Source organism: Nansenia antarctica (assembly GCF_963989245.1).
Source record: "Nansenia antarctica genome assembly, chromosome: 5".
NCBI lineage: Eukaryota > Metazoa > Chordata > Actinopteri > Argentiniformes > Microstomatidae > Nansenia > Nansenia antarctica.
Window position 1 is genome coordinate 13,120,369 of NC_137690.1, and position 24,737 is coordinate 13,145,105.

At 43.5% G+C, this 24,737-nt stretch overlaps 2 protein-coding genes across 2 annotated transcripts; one reads left to right on the plus strand and one right to left on the minus strand.

The window, feature by feature from the left end:
• Positions 1-819: 819 nt before the first annotated feature.
• On the plus strand, positions 820-4,573 carry dimt1l (DIM1 dimethyladenosine transferase 1-like). Its single transcript, XM_080532663.1, has 12 exons — positions 820-956; positions 1,337-1,410; positions 1,642-1,728; positions 1,822-1,883; positions 1,993-2,086; positions 2,201-2,250; positions 2,334-2,457; positions 2,628-2,720; positions 2,834-2,898; positions 2,996-3,059; positions 3,306-3,412; positions 3,616-4,573. The coding sequence occupies exons 1-12, from the start codon at positions 899-901 to the stop codon at positions 3,656-3,658; spliced, it is 921 nt and encodes a 306-aa protein (XP_080388789.1). The 5' UTR covers positions 820-898; the 3' UTR covers positions 3,659-4,573.
• A 1,293-nt stretch (positions 4,574-5,866) lies between these two features.
• On the minus strand, positions 5,867-24,737 carry LOC308157536 (kinesin-like protein KIF2A; the record flags this gene model as incomplete). The annotated part of the gene is made up of 20 exons (XM_080531115.1): positions 24,667-24,737; positions 18,906-19,000; positions 17,870-17,992; positions 16,879-16,933; positions 16,299-16,415; positions 13,919-14,019; positions 13,551-13,646; positions 13,249-13,306; positions 12,811-12,973; positions 12,545-12,635; positions 12,359-12,422; positions 12,182-12,273; positions 11,329-11,471; positions 10,947-11,151; positions 10,719-10,829; positions 10,202-10,269; positions 7,743-7,902; positions 7,549-7,650; positions 6,256-6,391; positions 5,867-5,952 (listed from the first exon to the last, which is right to left on the minus strand). Exons 1-20 carry the CDS (start codon positions 24,725-24,727, stop codon positions 5,867-5,869), a joined length of 2,127 nt encoding a protein of 708 aa, XP_080387241.1. The 5' UTR covers positions 24,728-24,737.

Here is a 24,737-nt window from a genome sequence, read left to right on the forward strand (position 1 = left end):
GCTTGTTTCACACAAAGACAAAAGTGTTTTATACAAGAGGGACAACACAGACATGGTGCCAGAGAAATTGAATAGTGAAATGGGAAAAAGGTCATTTTTACACACTGCGGCAGTACTGTGGAATAGTATACTTGGAGAGCTAAAAACTATATCTAGCCTAATGCACAACGATTCAAGATAGGAGTAAAGAGACCAAATCAAAGCTAAACGCTGGGCCTTCTTAGTAGCAACATCTTTAATAAGATCCTTGAAATCTAGTGATAAAGCCAACTTGCTTGTTACTTCTGCTCTTCTTCTTCTGCCTCTTGAGAAACCACTTTCCTGGGTTTCCTCAATACAAACGGATAGGGATTCTGGCCTGTAGGTGCTTTACAATTGCAATATTGGGTTTTAGCCATGGAGAAATTCAGATTTATGAATTAATATTAATGAAAAAATTAAAAGACGTTTTTTGTTAAATAAATAAATAAATAAATAAATAAAATAAATATAATTATTGCTTTTTTAAATCTCTCTCTCTTCTCTCTATGGAGGAGCCTCCACTGGAGTCATCTTACTGGAAATGTGTGGTGTCACGGTGTAGCAGGGGATCAATGGAAATAGAACCTGCCTTTCTACATTTTCTATCAATAAATCATGCACATTTCATGTGGTTTTATTGAGCATTTACACAATATGGCACACACATTTGATCAAAATGTCCTAATCTGATATTGTTGGGAGTCAAATAACGACCAGAAGGTGGCGATATAATCAATGACGTAACGGGATCCTGCTCTACGTACATCCTGTATAAAGCAGGGAAGCTTCGCACGTGTCGAAAACATCTAGTGCGACTATAAGTGGTTGTGCATATTTTTAGTGGTTCTGTCGAAGGTATATCATCAATAATTGCAAGATGCCGAAAGTTAGGACAGAGAGGAGAAGCAGGCAACATCAAGAAATCAAAAACCAAGGTTTGTTTTCACTAATAGCATAGCAGTAGCAAGTTGGATCCAGGCCGACCTAGCCAGCATAGCTTTCCAGTAGTGTAGTGTCACCTCCTGCTAGAGATGGGCTCAGTTGATCTGGTTTCCAGCCTGTCTAGTCGAAAATACTATGCTTAGCTGACAGTCCACTGTAGTTAGTATTCAACCGTTACGTATTAGTATTAACATTTTAGCATGATCTGCCACTGCATTGGCCATATACAGTAAAAGGGCTGTTGATGATTTAGTTGTTGGCTATGTTTGTCACTATGACCAGCTAGCTCTTAAAGAAAAGAAAACGGGCCTCTACTTGCATAATGCACAATTCTAGTCATTTGTCTCTCTCTCTCTTTTTTTTTTTTTTTTAGGGATCATGTTCAACACTGGCATTGGTCAACACATCTTGAAAAACCCTTTGGTAGTCAATGGAATCATTGAGAAGGTATGACACCTCCTGTTATCATCAGAACTACATACATTAATTATGCCCCTGGCTAAAATGTGTGTTTCTTCACGTTTAATAACAATTGCAGTTGCATACATTTGATTTCAAATACACCCCCACTTTTCTTAAATAAACGCAGTGAATGGCAATTCAAAGCTAAATCTCCATTCCTTTGCCTCAAATTGTAGTTCATTCATCTGAATGTAACTGACTGTGTTGTGTTATCAGGCTGCTCTCAGGCCAACAGATGTGGTGCTGGAGGTGGGACCTGGTACCGGAAACATGACAGTCAAACTGCTGGAAAAGGCCAAAAAGGTGAGATTTGGATCTTCACTTTGAATATGTTCGCAGCATTACACTGAAGGTAGGCTTCTAGGACTGTTGTTTTCATCTTTGCTCTGTTTCAAGGTAGTGGCCTGTGAATTGGATGGCAGGCTGGTGGCTGAACTTCAGAAGAGAGTGCAGTGCACGTGAGTACCTATGTTAGTAACTAAGATGCATATTTTAAGACTATTACTATAAGACTTTAAGCATATTTTAAGACTGTATTATGACATCTGTATTAACTGTTTATAACAGGCCCATGCAGGCCAAACTACAGATTATGGTGGGAGATGTCCTGAAAACAGAGTTACCTTTCTTCGATGTCTGTGTGGCCAATTTACCTTACCAGGTCAGAATCCACACTCAACGACACTGACTTAATTTACTAATATCATCAGATTGACCTAGAATAAATGTACCCGTTGGATACAAATAGATACTATGTCTCCTTTTTGTTTTGCAGATTTCATCGCCTTTCGTCTTCAAACTACTTCTCCACAGACCTTTTTTCCGGTAAGACTCACCCATACACACACTCAATCACCCATAGACTCGCTCACTCACTCATCACTGACTCTCTGATTCTGACCTGTCAGGTGTGCGGTGCTGATGTTCCAGAGGGAGTTTGCCATGCGGCTGGTTGCCAAACCTGGGGATAAGCTCTACTGCAGACTGTCCATCAACACACAGCTGCTGGCCCGTGTAGATCACCTCATGAAGGTCAGTGTGGTTTCCACTCATTCATCAATCTGGCAACCCATACCGTTGGTCCTGTAGAATGTTTTCTTTTAAAGTTACTATTGTCTAGAAAACCTTTGTGTTAATGACTAGAAAGGACATGTTTTTCCAAATGCCTCCTTTACAAAACTATTCTCTCTTCTCTTCCTCAGGTTGGGAAGAACAACTTCCGACCTCCTCCTAAAGTAGAGTCAAGTGTTGTTAGAATAGAGCCTAAGAACCCTCCACCTCCTGTCAACTTCCAGGTGAGTCTTGGTTTTCTGTGTAGGGGAGGTTCTCCGTCATTTACAAGGGAAATACTGGCTAGTAAATGGAGCTGAACAGCAGGAACTGAGTGGGTTCTTTCTTCTGTTAACAGGAGTGGGATGGCCTTGTCAGAATCGCATTTGTGAGGAAAAACAAAACTCTCAATGCAGGTTTCAAGTGAGTAATTGACCGAAACAAGACTAGCGCTATTCAGAACAGTCGTACAGTATGACTAGATTGTGACAGAGAATGATGATGGTAATTTGCTTTGCAGATCCAACGCAGTCGAACAGCTGTTGGAGAAGAACTACCGAATTCACTGCTCAGTACATAACGTGGTGAGTGAATACAACTTTTCTGTGAAATGAGTCACCACAATCACCCTTCCCACTGCCTAGTATGCTGACACTGTATATTGAAGTGGGGTGTTCCTATGTATCTTTATAGAGTGTAGACTATAATGTATCTTTACCCTGACTATAATGTATCTTTCACTTTCAACTTCACATGTTCACTGATGTTTCTGTAATCTGTGTTGCTTGTCAACAGCTAAGACGCTTAATGTTTTTCATTCTTTGCACTAGGAAATACCAGCAGACTTCAGCATTACTAAGAAGGTCGAGAGTGTTTTGCAGGCGGTTGAGTTCAGTGAGAAGAGAGCCAGGTCCATGGACATTGATGACTTCATGGTGTAAGTGGATAGAAAATGGACTAGTCCCTCTATTGAGCAGATCTGAACTGTACTGGCTCAGATATTTTCATATGTATTTTTCAGCAGCATATCATGGATACATAACTAGTCAAGCACAGTACAGTTGTGCTTGGCAATGTGGAAACAGTATAAGGCTAGAGTTTATTAGCCCTGTGGTATGTTGACGTTTCCTCTGTCTACAGACTCCTCCACGCATTCAACTCTGCTGGGATCCACTTCTCCTAACTTGGCTACAGGACCTAGACGATACAGCTGCCTGAGGAGAATCTCAAGTCTTCCCTTGATTCCTCTTGTCCTCTCTCCTTGCTCCCTTCTAAAAAATGCATTGGGCGACAAGGCCCATGGGGCGGAACCTCTGATATTCTCCTCCAATGTGATAAGGAGGCGAGATGAGAGGGTGAGAAATAGAGAAAAGTTTGAGACAGAACTGTCATCACACAGCCCAGACTCTTGTCCTCATTTTAAGTGATTGATCATGACTGTTCCTACTGGTCAGCAGTGTAACGGAACACTTCACTGACCACTGGTTCCTACTCTCTGTGCCTTCCTTTGCTGGGAGAAGGAAAACTGGTGTTCAGTGAAATAACACGTGTGTCATCCTTTGCTGATTTGTACATATGTAATAATAAGAAATGTGTGTAATGATTTGATCAAACAAAAGTGATACAAGTACCAATTGTGGTGTATTCCTATGCATTAACATACAGAATCACTAAGCACCGGTTGAGTTTGAGGCTGTGTTGAAATTGCATACATGCCCTGCTGTGTAGTATAGATGAGTATGAATGGTCACCTAGTATGCTTGAAAGACAAGGATGTCATACTGCATTCATTGAGAAATGCAATCTGGGATATGAAATCCTCATATTGAATCCTATGATTCATCCTCACACAGTATGCAAGTATTCATCATGTAGTAAGTACCCTGCTGTGCTGCTGGTCATGGATGGTCTGAATGGACATTTACCTCCTGTCAAGTGTCTTCTTGTCTGGTGGTGACCACACACAAAACTGCAAATAATGTGTCAATATCCTTAAGGAATTCTGGGCTGTTCAGTTTCCCGATCTGTGTTTTAGCTTCATTTCACTGAAAACATCTGAACTGTTATACAATTCCGATGTATGTGATGTGGTTTGTCTTCCTCCATCATGTAAATATAAACACATGACAACACACTGACTATTCCTTTATCACACCAACACATGTTGACTGTCTCCAAACAATGGTTTAGTCACAGCAATTAGTTGACAATTGACATTGTTGTATAATACAGAAGTATGCCTGAATTCAGAATTCTTGTGCTTCCCTTCCTTACACTAACTGCATACTGACTGTAGATGGCGCTGTTGACTCACTACTGACTTCTCTTCCTGATAACCCTGGCTGTCCGCAGGGTGGCCCTATAAAGGCAAGAAACCACACTGATTAGTACACTGCATATTTAAGTTGAGAAAATTAACACTATCTTCCTTTAGTACTATAACATGATTGAGATTCCTGAGAGCTAAAGGTTACTAACAGATCATCCAGCAGAGGTCAAATCAAACAGGTGACGCTTTATTACTTTAGCCAGCGTTACATGTGGTGCAAACACTGAGCAACATAAGTAGCAGGTAGGTCAGTGGTATTTACTATACATTTGTTAATAGTTGTTTTAGTTCCAATTCACATTTTACAGTTTACAAATTAAATGGTGAAAACAACCGTATTAAAGGTGGGGGGGGGGTACTGGTTTGCCACAATGATTCTGATTTCTGAACTGTATAAAAAAGGGATGGGGAGGGGAGAGAGAAAGAAAGCGATAGAAGAGACCGGCCCTAAAAAGAAGTCTATATACTGTACAGTGCCATCTGAGTGGGGAGCCAATGGCGGGCATTGATGGAGGATGGTGGCGTTCATACAGTATAACAGAGGGACCATGCAAACATGTCAGTCAGGGCCACCAGAATCAGACAGACAGTCGTGTTGTATAACCCTAAGCACAATCAACAAGAGAGTGTCTATAAAACCTAAAGTCAACAGGTGTTCAAAAATAATGTACAAATAGATATAAAAGTAAATAAATAAAGTAGAACAGGGGGGGGAAAAAAACATAAAACTTTCTGTGAACATTTTTTAAATCAACTACTTAAGAAAAAAAGGGGGGATTTTTCAAAGACCCAAATACACATTTCCCTCAGGTAATTCCTGTTGACACCATAACAAACAGCATTTAGTTTGTGTGTGTGACAGAAAGAGAAAAATCAAGTCAATCATTGAGGCCTGATTGGGTAAACTGACAGCGAGTCCTTTCCATTGTCGTTTCACAGCCGGCGGTGACAGACAGCCGGAGCTGTCCTAAAGCACCTAGTGATCATGTTCCTGTATGTGCCACTTCCCCCACCACCCTCCTCCTCCTCCACATCCAGACCCCCTCCACAACCCCCGCTAGTCTACATGGGGCGCGGCTTCTTGGGATTGATCTGCTTACTGGCTTGTTCCTCTTCCTGGAGTGAAGAGCGGAACGATTTCACTTTATCTGTGTGCGGAGAGAGAGAGTGAGAAGAGAGGCAGAGACATTAGTCACATCATGGGATAGATAATTGCTGATTGACTGCTTAATGCTAGTGATAAGACCCACACTCTACACACTGAAAGTAAATCTTGTAAACAAAGTAGAAATCCCCAACAAAAGAACATGAGATTACTGTCTCACTATAAAGTAAAGTAAACCTAGTCTCTGCGTGGGCAGAATGAATGACTGTTTGTGATTGGTTGTTTCTGCACCTATTCTTCTAAATGTTGTCTGCTGGCTCATGTTCTGTGATATGTCCATTCATACCTCGGAGCTCAGTGAGGACGCTAATCTTTTGGTCCAGGATCTGCTCCAGTTGAGTGGCGTACGAGTCCACGTCATAGTCCACCTCCTCCGTCATCTCCAGCAGTACCTTCTCATCCTCCAGCCACTGGATAGACTCCTGTCCAGAGTGTGCACACACATACAGTCATGTGAAAAAGATAGGACACCACATGAATGGTTTTCTCTTTTTCAAACTCAACATTTTTTCAGAAACTTTATTTTGGTCGATTATTCCTCCCCTTTAATAATACCAATTGGTATTCTATTTTATATTGTTGGAAAGCCTGATTAGTCACCTTTACAAAGAGGTACAACTTATAAGGATCATGCATTCATGGAATGAGCAACACAGCTAAATGTGTGGGTAGCGGCCCAAAAAGATTTGCCAAAATCCCCTGCAATATTCTTCTGTTGGTATTCACTCTCGTTTTGAGTTGCTTGGTGGATTGGATGATTGCACTCTCCCAAAGTAACAAGGAAAAAACAACACATACTGGCCATTTTTACACTTTATTCATTTTACACTGTCAGGGACTTCAGTAGCGTGTGGAAGATCCATACGCAGTCACAACAGCTTAGCACCTCCTCCTCATGCTGATCACGCACTGCTGTGGGATAGCATCCCATTCCTCAACCAGGATTTGCCGCAAGTCAGCCAACATGGTTGCGTTGGTCACTCTGGCACGTACAGCACGCCCAAGCTGACTTGCTGCAAATCCTGATTGAGGAATGGGATGCCATCCCACAGCAGTGTGTGACCACTGACCAGGCTGTTGACCAGCATGAGGAGGAGGTGCCAAGCTGTTGTGATTGCGTATGGATCTTCCACACGCTACTGAGGTCCAGTGTACAGTGTAAAATGCACGTTTCTCTTCACCTTTATCCAAAAGTGACTTACACATCATCTCAAGTAAGTGAATCATCTATACCGGTGGTTCTCAAACCTCTCCTCGGGGACCGCCAGCCGCTCCACATATTTGATCTGTTCCACCACCAGCACACCTGATTCAACTAATCAAGTACAAAGCAATTATGATTTGTACTTGATGAGTTGAATCAGGTGTGCTGGTGGTGGAACAGATCAAATATGTGGAGCAGCTGGGGTCCCCGAGGAGAGGTTTGAGAACCACTGACCTATACATCAGTCATCATAAGAAAAACTAAAACAAATCGATGCTAGGGGGGCCATTGGCAGTCACAATGCTAGAGTAAATGGCGTTGCTTGTTGATGTTAAAGTACTGAGCAGTGAGTGTACTACGTGTCAGTGATCTGACCTGGAAGACAGCTCTGTGATCCTCCAGCACCTGCTCCTCCATCTCCACCATCTGAGACACAGCCTCGTGGAAGGTAAACAGCTGGGGGGACACCTCCTCCTCCTGGGAAGGGACGAGAGCAGTGTCAGACCCAAAAGAAACGACACACAGCATTGCATTGCTAGAATAAGACACACGATGTGCGTGTTCCTTACGTTCTGCTCACAGAGCAGTTTGAGGTCGTCTCTCTGGGGTGAGTTCCCCAGCTCCCAGTCCTCGTCCAGCAGGTCCAGATGATCCAGCTGGTTGACCAGGTGGATGTTGGCTCGACCGCCCTCCATCACCTGGTTGCTGTCCACGTGCAGCTCCTTCACTCTGCAGTCACGCGGAGGGGAAGGAACACGTTCAGTCAACAACACTGCTGCTCAGCCAACACACTCAACAGTGTGGGGTCTATTAGTGTGGGGTCCCTATCAGTTGGGGTCCCACATTCAGAAGGTTGCAGATAGAAATGTACTGTATAGAAAGGACAGGAACTTGGTATAATAAGGGATGAAGAGTTTGGTCAAATCTACCATAATACATTTCTATCTGAACATTTGGTCCCATTGAAGAGACATCTGGGCAGCGCCATGACACCATGCTCAGCCTATGGGGTTCCACCTCCATCACCTGTGACCTGTGTTCCTTATCACTTTAGTATGGAAATGTCAAACTGGGTTTTGATACGTTACGTTTACATTTCCTTTGTTTGTTTCTTATAGTAGAATGGAACAGAATTGTGCTATTTATGATTGTATTCAAAGTACTAGTTTAGTTATTCCAAAATCCAACGTGGCTGGCCTGGTAATGTTACTATGGGTTCTTGTCCTTGTATGTCCAGTGAGGGCTTTAGGTCTAGACTGTTTTCCCATAAGGTCTGTGGTGTATTTAAGGCTAGTAGCATCTGCCTGACTAGGGCTTGTGTTTAATTAAGTGACTGAGCTGATAAGGTAATAACTTTCCAGCCCTGACCTACTGTAACTCTTGTGGTAATTCATTTGGACTGAAGAGAGAGCGACAGAGACAGGGATTAACTGTGGGGAGGTGGCACGAATAAAAAATGATCCCACTCCCTGCTTGTGAATAATTACATGTACTTAGCAAAACACAAGTAAGCATCAACTGGTATGAATATGAAGAAATGATACAATCACCAGGAAATTATTCAACCAAATACCACATGCATGTACTGTACACACACGCATACACACACAAACATGTTTTGCTTCATGAAGAATTGAGCAGAACACAATGCAGTGAACACAACCGTAGCATAGAGAAACAAGGAAGGAGGAGCACATGGCCAGGCTGGGGAGAAGGGTGGAAGAAGGCATCATGCAGATGGAAGAACCGAGAAGGAGACAGAGGTGATGGGCTGAGTTTGTCTGGGGACTGGTGGAGGATGGCACAAAGAGAGATACTACAAAAAGAGTATGTATTTACCAACTAAAGTACGCATGTGGTGCAAGTGCATACTAGGGTTGGGAGGTTATGTGGTAATACCGTAAACAGCGGTTTTTTAAAATAGCAACGGTCATAAAACCATCCTAAATTGCTATATATAATAAACGCCTTAAGAGTGTTTGTCCAGCACCACTGTCTGTGTGGTTGAAGATGCTATTGAAAGTGATGACAGAAAAATAAGATCCTTATCCTAAGAAGGATATACAATTCACAGCACTCATCTGTTGTAACACACTCTTTGTAATGGGGTAAGTGTTGGCAGTGTTTCCCATACATAGTAGAATTTGTCCCGACAGTCTCATTACGAACCAAATGTATTTTTAGCGCTGTTTTTTTCTTTCTTTTTTTTCAGCACCTTGGGGAACGTGTTCCAGCAGGTTGGGAAAGGATAGGGCTTTGGTATACCTTTCACCGGCCGCTGTCACAAATTCATAATTTGAAATTGGCGGCTCTGTCAAAGCCCTACAGCAATGTGATTTTGAATCCCACAGTTAAACCGTAAACCGCGGTTACATTTGGGGATGGTTTAACGGTATCAACCCAACCCTAGTGCCTACGTGTGTAAGTATACAGTACAGTAAGTAGTGCTTGACCTGCTGGGAGAGGTCGCAGCAAAGTCATCATCATACTCAAAGGTATTGGTGGGCGAGAGCTCAGAGCGACTCCCACCGCCCTGGGAGAAGGGGATGTCCGAGGGACTTATCCCAAACTCCTTTACTCTGCACAGCGCCCAGCAACAGAAGGAAGGAAAGAAGAAGAGGACAGGACAGAAGAGAGCAGGAAAGAGGTCAGGACACACAGAGCTACTAAGAGTAGAGAAAGAGAGGCATTTTAGATTCTATCGGACATTGACGACATCACCACCAAGTGCTCAAATACACCTGGTGACACTGGAGCGAGCAGATAGAAGTGTTTAATCAATTACTAGGTAACTTACAACGTGAATCAATGCATAATTAAAACACATGATAGGTATTTTCCTAACCTTATTTGTAACCAGATACCATAACATCACATGTTACAGAAGTATATTAGGTGTCTTCCTTTACCAACCCAGACTCTTCTCCTCTCTCTGTGAATTCTCTACTGGACAGCTAGGATCGATAAGGCCAGCGGTAGTGTTAATGTGTGTGTATGTGTGTGTGTGTGTGTGTGTGCGCACGCCCACCTGTTAGCGTAGCGTAATGTGTTGAGGGTATTCTCACAGGACGTCATACCAGGGGATATGGTGGCAATCTGGATGGAAGAATACAGACGGATTCATTAAAAAAGGGAGAGGCATCAGAATCAACACTGTGACCAGTCTAAAAGGATCATTTCAGCACAATGATCAGATCTGACCAGGCTGGTTTCTTATGTAAAACACATGAGAGGTACTCAAGCAACTCAAACACAGAGATTAACCGACACATTGAATGTGTGAGAACTCTCCACACTTTCATGTGCACAACCCCAGATGGATTTAAATGCATAATGATTGGTACAAGCACAGGCTTGAGGGGACTTCCACCACATTCCTTATACACCAGTCGATGTATTTCAAATCCATGTGGAGTAGTGAACCGAGTGCACACTTCAGGGAGTGAACCAGGACACACTTCAGGGAGAGAGCGAGCGCGCCCTTAAGGGGAGAGAAGGGGACCACAGCAGCCCCTGTCTGTGGGGTCTGTGGAGAGTGAACTCACCATGCACGTGCGGGAATTCTCCCCTATGAAGGAGTCTCGGAGGACCTGGGTGAGCTTGCTAGCCCTGAACGGAGTGTGTGGTTTGTTTCGTCCCAACGCCCTGATGCACTCCTGGTAGAGGAAGAGAGACAGACTCCATGTCAAAGCGTACATACACACACACACACACACACAGGGGCACACGCACACAGCTACCAGGAATGCCCTCTCTCCCCTATGACCTCTGACCTTGAGTGCCAGCAGACTCTTGTTGATCTCTGCGCCCTCCAGGCGGGTCTGGCGGTCAGCGCTGGACGTGTCGGCGCCCCTCTCATTGCCCGCTAGGTCGATGAGGGAGAATTTGCCATGCATCTTGCCCTTCCTCCGCAGAATAATCTGGAAGACCGCGTGGCTACGAGACGAGTGGGCGTTGGCAGACGTCTGCCCCGACGTTCTGAAGGAGGGAGGAGAGAGCTTTAGCCTGGATGCTAATGTGCCTTCCATGCTACGACAACACCTTCACTTGTGAAGAGTCAGACTAAGTACTCTAAGCTAATAATAAAGTGTTTTAGAACAACAAACCATGATTGTGTAATGACATGATGTGTTGACGGGGTCTCTGTGTCCTCACCTGCAGCCGTTGCCTAGTTCGATGAGTTTGAGGACGTCTTCTGTGCATTTGACATCTTTCTCCTGCAGCCCCACCACCTGGACCTGCTGCTTCCCATCCTCCAGGACCCGAAGCTTGGTCTTACGGTTCAATAAGTCAAACACCTACAACCACAAACATGGTCAACAACCAGCATGGTCAACATGACAGTCCTCCAGGTCCAGCAACTTGGCTTTAGGGTTCAAGAGGTCAAACATTCCTATAATCTTAAAGGAGTGCAAAACACTGCCCACCTTCAAAACCACTCTCAAAAAACATTTACAGGAGGCTGCAATCCGTAACTGGACCCTCTAAATCAAAAATCAGATTAAAAGACCCGAACTACCCACTGTACATACTTTGTGTTTTGTCCCCCGCCCCCACCTGTGGTGTATGTCCCCACCTGTCCTACCCGCTGTACATACCTTATGTTTTGTTGTATTGTTCTTCCCATGATGGATGTATGTTTATCTTGTAGATAGTAATAGTTATTTGTCTGTATTATCTTGTAGATAGTACTAGTTTTTTTTGTCTGTCTTACATGTAACGATGAATTGAGAATCAAGGACCCCAATTGAAATAAGCCAGTGGCTTTCTTGGGTTTTTATCCTTTTAGTTGACCTTGTATGTAATATGTACTCTCATGTACCTACTTCTGCAAATCTTCTAATAAAGTTTTCAATCAATCAATCAAAAAAAACAACCACATGGTCAACGCAACCGACAGGATCGACACACAACCATGGTCAACAGACCTCAGTAGACAGCCAGCCAATGTTAGCCTTTAATAACAAAATATTGATGCATGGCTTTAAGAAACAGTACCATCACTTGCCTTTCCACTGTAGATTTCAAAGAAGGTTGCGTGCACACTAAGGTCTAACTTCTTGTAGTTGGGTTTCTTCAACATGAGAAATACATCCCGAGCTACATTTGAAAAAGAGACACACGTGAGCCATCCCATAATTATGCCACCCATAACTATACTTATAATCCACTAAGCGTCACTTACCAGCTAATGCGTAAATTCCTTTCGAACAGTCCTGGTTCTTTCCAGAAAAATCTCCACCCATCGTCTGAAACACAAACACAGTGAGTAGTCTGAATCATTTTCACCTCATACTTCACTTTTGTAATGAGACTAATCAAAATCACTAAGATAAGACAATCGCATGGATGTGCATGAAGTCTGACTTACATGTGTTTTTCCACTGCCTGTCTGTCCATAGGCGAAGCACGTGGCCATACCCCTCTCAAATATGGTCTCCACCAGGGGCCTGGCAGTGAACCTACAGAGAAACACATAACATCTACTTAGTTGTGTGTGTGTGTGTGTGTGTGTGTGTGTGCGCGTATATGCAGAAAAGGTCAACACACATGCATCAGAACACAGAACATTTATAAAAAATGTATGTCTAAACAAAAATGTTCATTCCTTGGTGTAAACTCAGCCTTCTCTCTGACCTGTAAACCATTTCATTAGTGGTGCTTTCGTCAAACGCGTAGTCGAAGCGGAAGGTCTGGTTCTCCAGGTAGCGTGTCAGGTCCACCTTCTGTTTGGGCTCGTGGACCATCACTACATCCTTGCTGGGGATGGTGATCACATCCAGGTCCTTCACAGTCAACTCTGAGAGAGAGAGTGAGAGAGACACAGACACACAGAGAGAGAGACACAGACACACAGACACACAGACACAGACACACACACACACACACACACACACACACGTTAGTGGTCTGAAGGAATTACTGGTTATCATCCAAACTGATCCTTCCCAGCCAACTCTGTAACAACAGAGGCGTGTGTGACAAGTCACAACAGCGCTACTGTATTTAGGAATTCAAGATACAAGCATTCATAAAAATTAAGAAAAACAAATTGGATAAGGAGTTATTCCTCACCTTTCTTGTTGAGTGGTCGTTTCCTCACACAAACACATATTTTGTGCTCTTCGTCAATCTGACAAAATGAGAAGAACACAAAAATGTAAGGTGATGTTGAGAGAGGATGGGTAATTCAGTGTTAGGACAGTTATAATACAGTTTCCTGTGAATATTAGGGGGGGGAATGATGACTGATGTATAGATGATTCACTTACTTAGACAAATGTACTTGTTGTAAGTTGCTTTGGATAAAGGCGTCTGCTAAATGTCTGAAATGTAAATGACAGTGAGAAGGTTGGGGGCATCGTCTCTCCACTCACCAGATCTGCCGTGGTCAGGGGCCGGTAGTCCAGACTGGCTCGGAAGTCTCGAATCATGTACAAGATCTCGTAGTTGGGGATGGTGGCATCCACCTCCTGAAGACAGAAAAAAAGGGTGACTGAGCTATTAGGGCACTTACTTTAATGTCCTTCATCATTCACCTGTTTGTTACAGTGAAAAGAAATGCTTTAAATTCCTTAAATAAAGACACCTATATAAATAAGTGTGCTATTACTATTTTCATATTCATCTTTGAAATACAGGGGGTAGAAGATTGAACAGGGGATGGGGGCAGGGGCAAATGTTAGAGGGATAGAAGGAGGATGGGGAGAGGAGGAGGAAGAGGAGGCGTGCTCCTGTCTTGTACCTGTGCCCTCTTCTCTCTCAGCTCCTGTTGCTGGAGCCGTCGTCTCTCTCTCTTCTCCTGCAGTTTCTCCACTTCCTTCACACAGTTTGACTTCCTCCTCGCTGCCCGGGAGGAAGAAGAACAACAACAACACCCGGTGGAGCAGGGCAGGGAAAAACGATTACAAACGCTGCCCTTCACCACAGACACGCACAGCCTGCCTCTGAAATGAGATCTCTTCCCCTCGCTCTCTCTCTCTGACTCTGCATCTACCACATGACATTGGCTGTCCTCCTCCCCTATCCCTACCCTAGGGTTTGTTCAGAGTGGAGTCGAGGTGACTGCCTAGCATACAGGGGAAGTGTTCTAAACAGACTGACCACAGCGCAGGCACAGAGGGCAGGCTACAGCAGATGGCACGCTCAGCCTCCAGAAATACGTCCCAGGCCGACCCTGGCCTGCACTTCCTAAACACCCCTATCCTCCTGCACTACTTTATCAGGTACAGAGGGAGTGCATACTAAAACCACACTGCCATGCCGTGATGGGACGAAAATATACACTAGGGTTACTCCTGAATCTAGTTCCCTTACGAAGTTACATTGAAAATGCTCCAAATTACATTTGATTCTTTCAAACACACAACACATTCAAAATATTCATTCAATTCACAAACATTTTACAATTTAAAACACCCATATGAGATTAAACAGAAATGATCATATAGCCCTTTTGCTTCCACCACAGAGGGATAAAAACAAGATTTCCAGAAGCAGCCCCTTCATCCAGAGTACAGCCCCATTTGAAACCCAGTTATTTAGGCCTCCCGATCTCCAATATGTAAAGCATAGCAATCATCTCCTTTAATCTGGGTGAGACAGACCGGGTTAGCACCATTGGTGGGGGGAAGCAGGGGACCTTGACTGTCCCCCTTCCTCCCTGCCTCACTACCTCACTGCATCAAACAGCAGAGAACCGCTCAAAGGGGTTGAAGGAAGGGAATGAAAAAAGCTATTGTTTCTGCAAAGGCCTACAGAGGGGTAACTGCAGCACCACATGCTTCTGTCTGTGAGTGTGCGTGTGTGTGTGTGTGTGTGTGTGTGTGTGTGTGTGTGTCAGCAGGAAATTAGAGAGGGAACAGAAAGCCCACACATGCCAACAGACAGCAGTGCGATCCGTTTTTCCCTAAACCCAGAAAGCCAGTCTGTTAGCTGGATCGTGTTTGCTGCTATGAATTTGCTTCTTAAAGTGACTAGTATCATCACAAGAGCAACGAGGTTCTCAAAAGGAAAGCAGCACATGACACAATGAAGCGTGATTGGGGGGGGGGGGGGGGTTAGTATACATACAAAGCTGTCGAAAGCTGTCCTTTCTGGTTAGCGAGGGCTCTGTGACATGTGATCAATGAAAAGAACATCAAAAATCAAGGGTATTTCCTTGCATTACACATATCATGTAAGGGTAAATTGTAGGGATGTAACAAAGCATCTCGAGACAGTTAATTATCAATACAAATATGAGACGATTCAAATCGATGATGAAAACCTGAAAGCATTACAAGCGTAGTTGTCATTACCGTAATTCCTAAACTATATGTGCTATCAAAAAGAATTCCAACGGTTCCTGGAAGCAGAGAAGCTGCGCTTTCTACCTATATTGGGTTATTACGGTAATTCAAAGCATGAAGCTGTGGAGAGCTGAGGACAAGAGAAAAGCCGCATTATGAGTGAGCAGTTTTTGCTCACAAACTTTCTTGGACAGATGTACCATAGTTGATATTTCAAATTGAACATGCAAAATATTTTATTTATGTGCAATCACACTTTTCATTTTACTAAAAACCTGTGAAATCCATTTACGGTTATGTGTGTTATTACACACTCATAACAAACAGTAATGTTAAATAACTGCCATATATTGAAAGCCTAAGTAATCCTGGAAAAGGTGCAAAAGCACTTATTCCTAGGACAATTTCTGACACCTTTATAGCCATAAAAACAAAAGAAATCCAAGCAGAATGTTTAATAATAGGGTTAAAAGGGACAGCAGAGGCAGTACTCTACTTTTGACTTCGCTTTCATTTTTATAAAGAAAAGGAAATATACATTCATATGCATTAGTTTTTGTCTGAGAAACAATATTTTTCAGTCATAATTTGTCTGCAATCACATTTTGTTAAAAGAAATCCTCGAAAATCGTATCGTGAACCCAGTATCGTGAATCGTATCAAATCGTGAGTTGAGTGTATCATCCCTAGTAAATTGTGAAATACCATTCTTCAAGAGCATTCACTTTTACTGAACGTTAAAATAGAAGATCTCAACATAACACCCCACTGAATAAGCCCTAGACGTATGAACAATTGAATGAAGGGAAAGTCTGGTGGCAACGCTGCTCCTACCGTTGGCTAGCTGCTGCTGTGTCTGGGCCTGGGTGAGCTGGGCGGGCTGCGGGGGTGGGGGTGGAGGGGTGGGCTCCGGTTGCTGGAGCTGGGCCGGCCTGGCACGGGTCGACACCACTGGAATATCAGCACAACACAGAGGGTCAGAGGGTAAGGGTCATAGGGACCAAGTCGGCTCTCGATTGACCAGGGTCTGAATGTTTTCAAAACAAAGATGTCAATTCCGAAAAGACAGTTCCATTCAAAGTGATCAAAGCTAGACAACAATGGCCTCTGGTAGTGAAGGATGACACTGATTTGCGGCGCCTGATGTAATAAAATCCCATTATTCAATCCATTTCAAAGTCAAGATAATGATTCATACATTTTGATTTGATTTATTTAGGTATGTGTTAATTCATAGGGACAGATTTTAAATGTAATGAATTCAGTGGCTAGTGCTTACTTTACAACAATGTCATAACAACTGGCTACCCTCTACTGGCAGCAAAAAGGTCTACTATTCTGGGACCCCGAGCCCCAAAAGAAAAGGAAACGCTTGTAAAATGGAACCAACTCCAGCGTGTTGAGTAAGACTAACCTCTGTTATCTCTGGACGGAATGTCATTCTTAGTGGGTGCTATTGTCCTCCGGTTCTGCAAAAAATAAATGATTTCGATCACCTAAAGAAAGCATGCGAACAGATGACCCCTGAAGCCGAGGACTCAGAATAAAGGCTCACAAAAATAGACAAAGAATGGGAATTTTCTGTGGGTCCTTACTGAAGCTTCCTTTGTTCTAGTTACTAGTGTTTTTCTCTGTCACTCCTTAAGGCCTCTGGGAACGAGAAAGACAGCTTGGAACACATGTAAGCTTGGTATGCTTATACTGGCAATAAGAAACTAACCGGTTCATGGGTTCCTGCGGATCTTGTGCTTGTAACTTTAGTAGAAGGCGATAATAGGGAGAAGGTTTTTCCTCCTATCAGTGGCCCCGGGCCCGAGCTAGAGTACTCTTCCTGCAACGAATAGTGGACTGCTGATTCACATGCTTAGTATTCAAATGTATTGATTGTAAGTCGCTTTGGAATAAGGCGTCTGCTAAATGCCAAAAATGTAAATGTAACTAGCAACAGTGTGGTAAGGCAAGGTAAGTTTATTTGTATATAGCACTTTACATGAAATAGAAAAAGGAAAGAGCATAGAAAATAAAACGATTTAAAAGACATACAAATAATAAAAAGTGTAATTTGTATACAGTGCAAATTATTAACAGCAATTATAGGCAGAGGTTACTGGACAGCAGAGGTGAACATAAAGGCCTATTTTTAAAAGTAGCCAGAGTTGTGGCAGATCTAAGATCTTCCGGAAGTTTATTCCAGCTATGTGTAGCATAATAACTGAATGCAGCTTCACCATGTTTTGTCTTGATCCTAGGAACAGTTACCAGTGGTAGTTAGAGAAGAGTTATGGACAGCAGGTCTGGAACAAGACCCATGATGATGCAGTGGTACGCTTAAGTATGTCCAGCGCCATGGTTACGGTACCTAGCAAGCTAACATGTCACTGGACAGGTAGTGGACCAGGGCTCACCTTGGGGATCTTGTTGAGCTTCACAGAACTTGGTGTTGGCGGGGGTGGGGTTTCTGGGCTGGGGGCAATCTCTTCATCTGGGGCCACCTCTGGGTTTAGTGCAAATATACTCTCCAAGTCAATCTGTTCACAGACAGCAAGGAGTGTTAGTGAGTGACTGTAACCTACTCTCCACGTCAATCTGACTAAACACAGAGAAGAGTGTGTTACTGATTGCAATACTCTCCAAGTGAATTCCTGCCTGCTAGGCTATGATCTTCAAATCCATCTGTTTACAGAATCAGAAAGTTGTTACCATCGCTGAGTCAAAATTCAATTAGAGAAATGTTTGTTCAGTGCAGATGAGTTAACCCTACCTATAGGCATGTAACAATTCCAATTCAATTTCTGCAATTAATTGTCTCAGAAATAATTGCGATTAACAATATAATTGTTTCACTGTTATGTGACCCAGATAATGTAATAACACAGCAACCTACGAAGTAAACCATGCCTCTTTATTATCATAACATTTATTTTTTGTATCCTCATCAATAAAAAAGGGACTGTGTGTCATCTAGTTATGTACATGCAGAGCAGCAAACCAGTGTCCGGTGTGGATTTTTAACATTCGAAAGCCGACTTGATGTACGGTAACATCAATTGTAAATCAATGCACGTGCGGTGTCTTCTGATAGGATAGCTACTGTTCTGTCACGCTACAGGGCGCTTTGACCCATCTCATCAAAAAATAAAATAATGCTTTCTATATAGAAGAAAGGAGTGTAAAGATATGCTGAGAGAGAAGCGCAGGAGGACACTTCTGTATCCAACTGCCAAGAGGAATGCAGTAAGAACAAGTATGACTAGTGTCAGGGTCTCTGAGCTCATGCATATTCAGAGTAGAGTGTGATGCGTGGCGTAACTGTAGAACATGCAGGGTGATTGTGTAATATCTACTGTTCTAGAATGCCTTTGGGTGCATTGTGCATTATTGATGGTGCTCTTAGAGCTTAGCAAACTCTGGTTCTTGGCCACAACAGCTGGGATTCTTTACCTCTTTCCCTTTGGTGTCGCCATTTTCTATCCACTCCACCGTCACGCTCTCGTTGTCTTCATTCAAAGATGTGACCATTGCTTCGTGTATTCGTCCTGTGGACACACACACACACAGTAGGTAACCATGTCAAAAACATTGGGAAAAGTGATAGGGAAAGTAAGAGTTCCAAGCCTCAGCTGATGTTCTTGAACTGCACTAACCCTGGCCTACACTGTTCACAGTGCATAAGGGATGTGAGGGATGAGTCGGCATGACACATCCTTTTTTTATGGGCGAGGGTTTCCCAAGGGAATCAGCAGGGTAGAGCACTGTTACCCAACTACAGAAGTACACACACAATGACGCTCTCAAACCACGATCTCATGAAATCCTGACAATGTCCAGTACTGTCCACAGTATGCGTTTGTACACTGACACAGGACACTGACAAAAGGACTATGCGAAATCAACAACACCTCTAAAAATCAACAGTACGTAACATGGAAATGATTAAAATAGTGTTATTCAGAATATTCACTGAGAGCAATTTCGGTGTGAATAGTCACAGTGTTTCCCACAGGATTTTGTGAGACTTAACTTTGACCTAACAAGTTAGGAAGCTTTATGTAGCCGTAGCATACATGGAGCGACACTCTCTCTTCCTTCCCACAGATGCTGCTGCTGGTCTTCGATGTTCTGGCTGTCTGCTGCTTAATAACCAGTTCCCCGCCCCTCCTTGTCTTTGGGAGTGCCTAATCGTGACACTATAAATTCCCTGTAACTCGTATAGTCTGGGGGGAAAACCATGTTCCCCGCTGATCCATTATTTAGAGCTGAGAGCTCAACAACGCTTTTAGTGTTCTCTGCTGCTTTCTACCATCACAGTGATTCTACATTAGCAAACAGCTACACCGGTGACTCATAAGTGATGGGCTAATGCTTCTGGGGACTCGCCATGAAGTCCAGCGAGTGCTTCAAAGTAACGAGTAAAACCGCAGGTCAGATGCCAATGGTGTCGTAATTTAAGACAATGGTTAGAGGTGAGGAGAACAAACTTGGAAATGATCTCAAACTGCACGTCATGGTCGCCTAAACTTGCCTGCAATGGAGACTAGTAGCTACAGCTTCATAGAGTAAATTCACCTCTCTCTCTGTCACCTTCTCTGTAGCACATCGGCCTAATCCACTGTTCATTTGTTTGTCAAAAGGGGATTGGATTTAAAAACTATGTTCACTCCAAATACTCCCCAATACATGCCACAGTTAAGAAATAGGTCTATAAATACTAGACTAAACCAAGCAGCCTAAGCCTAAATGTGATGCCCATAATTTAATTCGTTCTTTTCAGTAAAAGTAGGCTTAACTGTTAAAACTACCTGACACTGACATCTGTGCCTCAGCTCTGTAATGTAGGGACAGGCGGTTAAATCTGCTGTTGGATCGCGAGGTAGGTTGCCCAGCTACCCTGGCAACAGCAGTTAGACGCAGCCGAGGCACGCGACAGCAAACACCAGCGCTACTTAGCGGGGACACATTGAGCTGTGACAGAGTCTACAATGTTAGGGAGGGGGATTACCTTGGGCACAGAGACACACATGCACGCATAGACAGACAGACAGACAGACAGACAAACAGACAAACAGACACACAGGCTACATAGATTCATTATAACTAACAGTATAACAAGTGCAGTCTGAGTGCATTTACGATGCAGATTTTATGGAATAGATGCCAATAAGAGAGAGAGAGAGAGAGAGAGAGAGAGAGAGAGAGAGAGAGAGAGAGAGAGAGAGAGAGAGAGAGAGAGAGAGAGAGAGAGAGAGAGAGAGAGAGAGAGAGAGAGAAAGAGATTATACAAACATTACAGACTTGGCCAGAGACAGAGACAGAGAGAGAGAGAGAGAGAGAGAGATGCTGATTTTTGGGCCTGATTTTGGAGAGAGAGAGAGAGAGAACAGAGAAGTAAAAAAAAAAAGTAGATGTGTGATCAGTTGCAAATAGCAAGAGAAGCCTTTCCTAAAAACCATCCATTGTACAGGGAGTTGACACTCACTAGGCCAACAGTGTAGAACAGTAATGAGAGAACAATCAAAGTAAGTCAATGTTGAGGAGTCGTGTTACACAACTGACCAAGTTCAACAACCTGTCAACAGATAGGCTACAGCAGGGACACTACCTTGGACTGTTCTACGCTCTAAGATTTGGCTCAAATCCAAAAGATCACAAACCGTCAGACAGCATTTAGCCTAAATGTCAGAGGCTCTCAGTGAAAGCAACAAATTAAGATGACATACTCTACTAGACATCTAACCTAACCTAACCTTTTTTGCTTGCTTGCTGAAATAGTAGGTTAAATGCCAAGTTTGCCTTGACCCTACTACATGGGTAATGTCAACAGACACACCAGTGCTGCCTATGAGATGATGAGCCAGACCAGAGGGACAGATCCCCAGGTGTCTCACCTTAGGAGGAACAGGTAAAAAAAGAGATTCATTCAGTGGAGGGCATTAGGCCTCCGCATAACACTCTGTTTGTAACTCCGTTTGGAGTGTGCCTCTGAAAAAACTCAGTTTGTGGAGGGCCATGTAGCCCTACCACTTGGCCCTACACATCAATGTGCAAAACAGTAGGGCTAAGTGGTAGGGTCAAGGGGTGAATTGGGATTGGGCCTATATTATGCCAGACAATAATTTTACAATCAGTCATGATTAACATTAGGCTACATGAATTCCAGACAGGTTTTGCAAGTTTCAAGCCACTAGCCTAAATTTCCATTGGACTACGTTCTAACAGAAAATCAGTACTGTTAGCTTGACTAATCACTCCCTTAACTCCTAACAAATCTCTCTCTCCCTCTCCCTGCCAAAATAAGAATACAAATGTCCTACCGTCACCCTAACCGTATCAAAAGCATGTCCCACTTTTGGGCTGAGTGAGAGGGTGTGTTGACATCTCCCATGTTTGTTTGTGTGCGTGTGTGTGTGTGTGTGTGTGGGGGGGGGGGGGGGGGGGGCGCGGGGGGGGACAACGACGACGGCAGAGTGGGGCAGTTGCTCTACTTAGCAGGGGGAACAAAGCCATCAGCAGTGCATCAGTTTCACTCCAACAACATACATTGGTTAGTTCCAAAGGTCTACATCGACTTTGAAAAGACATGGGGACATTTCGTATGGAAAATGGATAGATAAGATAGGCCTAACCCATAATAAAGATTAAATATCACTGCTTATCCCATTCAGAGGGGGCAAGAAAGCATTTTGCCCTAGGCTTAAAACTGCTGATATAGTGCCAGATAGGCTACACGCTACATCATGAAAAGTTCAAAACACTAGGCCAAGTCACCATACTGAAACTGTCATTGGTTATTGAGAACAAGAACGGTGAAATGGTCTGATAGAGAAAGGGGAAAAGAGGATGATAGACTGGCTAATGAACAGAAGCCCTCTTTGAACTCACTAACCATTATTCTGTCAACCCTTTTTCCTATCAGTCCCTTTGTTGGTCAGCTAACATTGGCACACTGTATTTTGTGGTTGAGTGTGACGCCTCCATCCTGTCAGAACAAGACACCAGCGCCTGGTTAATAGCAGGCCTTGAGAAAGAGGTGGAGAGAGAGAGCGAGTGAGAGAGAGAAAGAGCTGACATATTCCAGAGAGCTGCAACAGATGGGATTGTGGTTAATAGCTTGAATCCGGCTTCACCAACTGATGGCAATTCTGACTCCCGATGCCACATCGGTCTATCTGCTGGAATTCACTTTCCTTTCAGGCCTGGGTCTGGGTTTCTGAATAAGTGACACTCAATATTAGACAGTTCAGGTAGAAAAGAAAAACAACCACAATTTTCCAACTCAAAAAGATACAAATAAACAGTTCTGGCTACTGCATTGGTTGCTATATTCAGTGTTGCTGGCTGGTTGCTACCACCATTCTGGACTAGAGTAACAGCCTCCAAGAAGGCCAGGAGGGCTCGATGATGAGAACTGTGTTTAGTCATTTTCTGGCTGCCTGGAGCATAGTCCACTGATGGCATGGAGCTTGGCATTCAGACAGACACTTAAAATCAGCCTCTCCCTTGTATCGCCACCCCCCTCTCACTTTCAGTAACCCGATCAAAAAACATCCCTCTCACCCACATATAAGACTCACGTGTCTTTAGGTTCACATCACCTAACACATCAACTTGGTGGAAAGGGATTGCCCTACACCTCATCTGGATTTTGGCAGGAAGTGAGGTTGTCAGATTCGTTCTGAAGCCATAACTGTACAGCTAGATGCTGTAGTGATCTGAATTAAAGCTTGTTCACTGGCAAGTGCCTGACTTTTTACTGAGCTGCCTCAGCTTCAGACCACCTCTTTTTGCAGAGATGATATTCTGAATGAATGAATGAATGAATGAATGAATGGTCTTTATTGTCATTGATATAGTACAGGTACCAAACAACGAAATTTGGGAGGGGGGGGCTCCCCTGGTGCTAGAAAAAAATAACTAAAAACAAGAAGGGAAAAGAGCTGGTTTACATAAAATAAAGGCTATGTACACTATCCACTATACTATACAAATAAAACACTGTGCTGTACTCTATGCTATGCTATACCTATTCTAACATCTCCTATTCTCTGAACCTTATGTACCCTAGGGTTGTCATATTGCACATAGTGTTATTGCACATTCATTTAAAGTGTCGCAGTTTGCAGGTTTGAAATGTACACAGTTGTGTTTCAGTATTACACTTGATTTCAATCTAGTAGCTGCCATCAATTTGTCTACATTGTCCAGGGCCTAGAACCTAGGTCTTTGGGGTAGAAGCTGAGCTTCAGTCTGTTTGTCCTTGCGAACATGGTCCTGAACCGCCTGTTCGAGGGCAGCCGAGCAAAGTGTTCGTACCCAGGGTGGGATGGGTCTCTGGAGATCTTGGAGGCCTTCCTGAGGCAGCGTGTGTTGTACAGCTCTTCCAGAGAGGGGAGGGGGGCGCCGGTGATCTTCTGGGCCGATCTCACGACTCTCTGTAGCGCTTTCCTCTCTGCGGCTGTGCAGCTGGAGAACCAGATTCTAACTCCTTCCTGGTCTCAGCCGCTGGTCTCAGCAATTCTTTACAGATCTGCTAGACTGTCATAAGACTTATCTAAAAAAGCTATTCTATCTTGGGATGTTGTATTTTGATATAGCAAAAAGACCCAAGTAAGAAGAGGCTTAGGCTCTGGGGTGAAAGGTCGCATCCAAAAAACAACAACTCCCATCAAACTGAAATAAAAAAGGTTGTAATCTAGCTAGTTAGCAAGCTAGCTACTTCGGAAGCCTGTTTTGGGGTTAACCGCGTTTGGACGTTGGAAGGGAGCTAGTTAGCCTGCTAGCTAATGAACTAACTTAACTACCAGCTGGGGGTGAATGAATACAACTTAGAAGTTTAAGCTGATAGCTCATGTGACTTCTTAATGGACGGGACTTCTATAACTTATCAGTAAGCTAGCTAGGATAGCAAGCCAGCTACCTCCCAAATGTGTTATGTGCAAATTGAAATGACACACATAAGATATAGCTAGTAGCATAGGGAGAAGCATATATATGGAGAAGGGAGAAAATATGTGTGTGTAACGCGTTAGACATGGCCCTGCTTGTCACTAGCGAGGCTAGGCTAGCTGTGTAAAACGCTCTCTGGGCCACCGTACTTCAACGGTTGCTGAGTTCAACAGCGCCACAGCAACAAAGCTTCACACAAACTCCCCTGGAGGGAAAAATCAATCGAACAGTTGACTGACCACCACAGGACCAAACTTACCGTCGCTTCGTTTTATTTCCACGTAAACACTGATGATAATCTTCCCAAAAGTAGACGCCATTCTTCATTAG